The 4,939-nt window shown below is 50.5% G+C and overlaps 1 protein-coding gene across 4 annotated transcripts in view; it reads right to left on the reverse strand.

Moving 5' to 3' along the window:
- UPP1 (uridine phosphorylase 1) overlaps positions 1-4,939 on the reverse strand; it is a 39,326-nt gene that overhangs the window by 28,564 nt on the left and 5,823 nt on the right. For all 4 annotated transcript variants that reach the window (XM_004450207.5, XM_023586336.3, XM_004450206.5 and 1 more), the window contains exon 2: positions 1,496-1,560. In XM_004450207.5, the coding sequence (XP_004450264.1) occupies positions 1,496-1,539 (44 nt within the window). In that variant the 5' untranslated portion in view covers positions 1,540-1,560. The remainder of the gene's footprint in view (positions 1-1,495; positions 1,561-4,939) is intronic.

Genomic DNA, 4,939 nt, shown 5'->3' on the forward strand with positions numbered 1-4,939 from the left:
AGCAAGTGCCCAGAAGAGAAAGAGCAAAGGGCAGTGTCAGTGTCACAGAGACAAAGCAAGCGCTCCCTGGGCTCTGACAGCCCCAGCGCTGCCGAGTCAGAGGCAACCAGGATGGACTCTGGACAGAAGGACTTCCCAGGAACCCAGCAGGGACAGGGCGACAGCTGAGGGGTGAAGAGGGCCTGAAATTTACAACGAACTGGGAAAGGTGGTGGACTGAGAAGAAAGTCCCTGTAAGACTCAGGATGAAGACAAGGAACCCTAGTCTTACAGCTGATTTGTAAGTCGATTTGGCCAAGAGGGGTGGCATGTGGAAGCAAATGTCAACCGAAAGGAAGCTGAGGACCACCCTGGAAACATGTAACCACAATGTCAGCGGTGGATGTCTTAAGATTGTGGTTTATAGCATAAATACACCAATGCTCTTTTACAAAGTGTTAGTAATATGGTGCTACACAAAAATTACAACAAACACAACTTACAGATAATAGGTAACGGAACTATTATAGTATTTTTGCAGCAATGGCAAAGAAGATATTATACCAATTCTATAGACAACAGTAGGGAGGTATGGGGAAGTTATGAGATTTTTCCTTCTGAAATAATGAAAACATTCTAAAATGATGGAAGTGATGACAGCACAACTCTGTGATGGAAATGAGAGCCACTGAGTGCACACTTGGAATGGACTGTACAAGGTGGGGGACGCTGTAGCACAGGGAAGCCAGTGCTGGAAGATGGACTGTGGTCAAGAGGACCAATACGAGAACGTTCCGTCATGATCGATAACAAGTATGTAACACTAATACAGGAAGTTAATAATCAGGTAGGTTGGGGGAAAAATACACCAAATGTAAGATACGGGCTCTAGTTAGTACTCATACTTTGATGATGTCCTTTCGCAGTTTGTAACCAATGTTTCACAACAGTGCAAGGTGTTGGTGGTCAGGTGAGGTACGGGAGGCCCATGGGATAAGATGTACGCTTGTTTTGTAAGTTCACAACTCTTACTATACACTTACTGCTTACGTATGTTCATGTAGAAATGGTATACTTCCATAAAATTTTTTAAATGAAAAATAAAAGGAATTCTTGTTTTTTAAGCAATGTGCAAGTGCAAAAGTGGGTCATGAGAAGGACAAACTGGAATGACGGGAGGACTGCAAAGAAATAAGGAAAAGATTCACAATCAAAAAAGAACTGGGAGACAGGCAAGGACTTAGAAGAAGAGAGGCCATGGAGAAAACAAAGCCCACTAGTCCCAGAGCTGGCCTCGAGCGGCCTGGTTTTCTGAAAGGCGGCGTAGCATCGCCGGCCGGAACTAAGACCCCAGCGGGGTTGACCCTCTGATTTAGCAGCTGAGCCGGGCTGTTAATCCCTCCAGGAGGCCTGGGTCTGAGATTACATGTGTTAATGCACATCTAGCCCTTAGGAAAACGCTTGTCACAAAGTGAACACCGAAACGGAACCGACAGGCACACGGTGGGAACCTTACTTGTGATTGTCCGATTCCTCTGTCTTCACTCCTGCAGCAGCCATACTCTCAGCAGAAGCTGGGCCCTAAAAACACAGAACACAGAAGGCAGTAAGTCCACTTTCAAGGCCCAGGTCACGCTCATAGTTAGGGCCACGGGAACCTAGGAAAAGCACGTGGAATTCTTTACACATTTGTACCATGTTTGGAGAATCGCCGGTTGCAGAGAGGAGGTAGCAAAAATGTAGAGAAAGTAGCCACGGTAGCTGTCGAGGGTAGGGAGGGAGAAGAAGAGATATGATGTGGGGGCATTTCCAGGACTTGGAGTTGTCCTGGGTGGTACTGCAGGGACAGATGCTGGACATTGTATGTCCTGCCATGGCCCACTGGGTGGACTGGGGGAGACTGTAGACTACAATGTAAACCATTACCCATGTGGTGCAGCAGTGCTCTAAAATGTATTCACCAAATGCAGTGAATGTCCCACGATGATGAAAGAGGTTGTTGATGTGGGAGGAGTGGGGTGAGGGGTGGGGGGGGTATATGGGGACCTCTTATATTTTTTGAACGTAATATTTTTTAAAAAATAAAGGAAAAAAAAATCGCCAAACCAAACTTGTGGTGCAAATGTTTCCCCACTTCCTGATTTCTCAGCCTGGCAGGAGGGTGACCTGTTATTTGCCCAGGACACAACACCTGTCTGCCCCACCCTTCTAGAACCTTAACTATTCTCTTTCTGATTTCCAGCACAGCTCAGGGACAGGGAGGGAGAAGGGTGAAGGCAGGGCAAAGGGGAGTGTCTCGGAAAGCCTGTCACAGAAGAAGAGAAGGGCCTGAGGCTGATAAATCAGCCCACAGGCGAGGAGGGATAAAACTAGATACACATAATGTAGATTTACATCCGGGCTCAGTTTTTATGGAGGCCCAGTACTCAGTAAACCCACTGAAAACCATTTCTCTGTGTGCAGAGGAGCAATTTCCTCAAAACACTTTGGAGAAGGGAGGGCTCACATTTCAAATTTGGGTAATAAAGCAAAGCACCCCTAACCCCCACACACCTGACTGGCCTCCCCAATTCCCCCAGCAGCCTTGCAGGGGGGGAATAAGTAATTATCTGAGAGTCCTAAAGAAGATCAGTAGAAATCTGTGAATTTGAGCCAGTTTCCTAAATCCAATCCTCTGATTTCTACTACACAATTCGCAACCTTCTCTCTCACAGGTCGCTTAACAAAAAGATGGAGTCCCACCAGTTGACACCAAAATGGTCCTCTTTTGGAGAAAGGGATGTATAAATCTCTTACCCTAGGTAACATCCTGAAACGTTCAGTAAATTTTCAAGGCCAGAGAAAATTATAGCAGTGGAGACTAGAGCAGAGTTTAATGCAGTGGCTGCCTCATCTGTCACTCGGTTTCTATTCTCCCTTAGCATCTATAACCGCTTCTTTGGCAAGGCCAGTCCATTACAGTCCAGCCAAGGGAAGCTAAGGAAAGGAATGAGTTCTTAAAGAAGTACCACCCCTCACCCTATGTGCTGGTGTGGGTCTTTTGTGAACCCCAGAAAAATCCTACTCTTAAAGCAAACCCATGCTATGCCTATAAACCCACTGTAGATGGGAACTTTTGGTCAGAAGGCCAGGGCGGGTCTCCATCCTTTACTGGAGCCCTATAGGGAGGGATGAGAGGGGGAGGGAAAGCTGCCATTTCGTCCTGCCACGTGAGAGAGGACACCAGGATCACCTACAGCGGCCGAACGACAGAGAAACCCCAAGAGGCTGAGGGAGAGGCCAGAGGCTGGGATCCGCAGAGCAGCTCGAAGCCGGAGAGACTAGCCACGTGCCAGAGCGCCCACAGCTGAGCTAGAGAGAAAGCGAGCCTGGGGGAAGGCAGAGACGGCCGCCGCTGTGCCCTGCCACGTGGCAGGAGTCCAGGATGGCCAGCAGCCCACCTTTGTGAGACAGCATCTCTGACAAGGCCTTGATCTGGACACTCACAGCCTCAGAACTTAAAGCTTTAACATCATAAATTCCCATTATGGTATGTTGCATTAGCAGCCTTTAGCAAACTAGGGCCCTCTCTATTTCCGGGGGGAGCTAAAGCTATGCAGAGGGTCAAGGACAATTTATAGGAGGGCAGCGGCCTGGACGAGACCTGTCCCTGAGTGGGTGTGGAGGAGAGGGGGTGCGAGTTGGTGGGTAAGCTCAGGGCTTCCCCATAATGCCTTATGGAAGAATCCTAGGATTCTGGTGCTAATCTGGGACCTTCTATGCCATCATCCACTGAGGCATCTACATGAACTGCTGGGCTCTTGGGGCAGCCCAGCTCCCAGGAAACAGCCACTCCTGGCTCCCTGCAGCACCCACAGCCCCTTGGACGGGCCCTGGGGCTCCAGCCATGCCAGTCACCGCCACGGAGAGGATACATTCACTGCAGATCCGCCTTCCTGGCCAAGCCCTCCTTATGCCCCCGCCTTCTCTTCTGTCAGGAGGTAGAAGGAACTTGTGGTCACACTCCAGGATTCTGGGAATCGCCTGCCCCCATCACCTGGCAGTGCTCCCCTGGGCAGCAGTAAGAGCTTGGAGCAGCTTCTCCCCCTTCCCCCCAGGCCACCACTTTCTCCCTTAGAGAACCTGGAGGGAGAGGGTGGAACCTCCGGGAGCTCGCGCAGAGGCGTCCGAGGCCGCACACCACGATTGCCCAGAGTCCTGGACCTGGGGATGCGCATTGCCCCCCCAGAAGCCTCCTCAGAGAGAGCCCAAACCCGAAGGACAGCCACGGAAGGTGCCTGGGGAAACGCCCTGTCTGCTCCTGGCGGATCAGGGCGAACCCTCTGCCATGGCTGCTTGTCTTCCCTGACTCAGCCGCCCAGGCGGCCAGGGGCAGCTGCGGGGCCGTCTTGCTGCGCGGCCCTCGCCCCTCGCAGCCCAGGCCACAGGGCCTGCCTGCTGAGTCACAGCTTCGCGAGCTGCTCCGCTGCGCCGGCACAGGATGCTCTCCTCCTCGCTGTGGGCTTCCCCCGGCTTACTCATCTCCACTTCCGCTGAATTCAGTGGCGCTTGGCTGAAGAGGGTTTTTTTTTCCCCAGATCTGGACATTTTATTCTATGTTGATTAGACCTCAATTTCTAAAATCCCTACAAAACCATTTATGGGGGCCAATCCCAGAAACTAACTGATGACTTCTGGTGGTGGGACTGTGGCTAATTTTGTCTTTTAGCTCATTCTTTTCTAAGTTCTACAGTTTTCTATAATGAACCTGTATCCTTTTTTTTTTGCCTCCTTTTCCATATTTCGCAGTTTCACCATGGTATCAAAAGGCTGCCAGTATTTATCTTTTGAAGGTAGGGTCATGGGTGCTTAAAGGAGTAGGGTCAAGTACACACCCCACGGCTGGCACCCGGTACGTGTCTACACGGGATGCGAAAGGAGCCTGGAGGCTGGGAGCCAACACGGCGATGAGAAGGGAAGG

The sequence above is a fragment of the Dasypus novemcinctus genome, chromosome 5 (genome assembly GCF_030445035.2).
Source record: "Dasypus novemcinctus isolate mDasNov1 chromosome 5, mDasNov1.1.hap2, whole genome shotgun sequence".
NCBI lineage: Eukaryota > Metazoa > Chordata > Mammalia > Cingulata > Dasypodidae > Dasypus > Dasypus novemcinctus.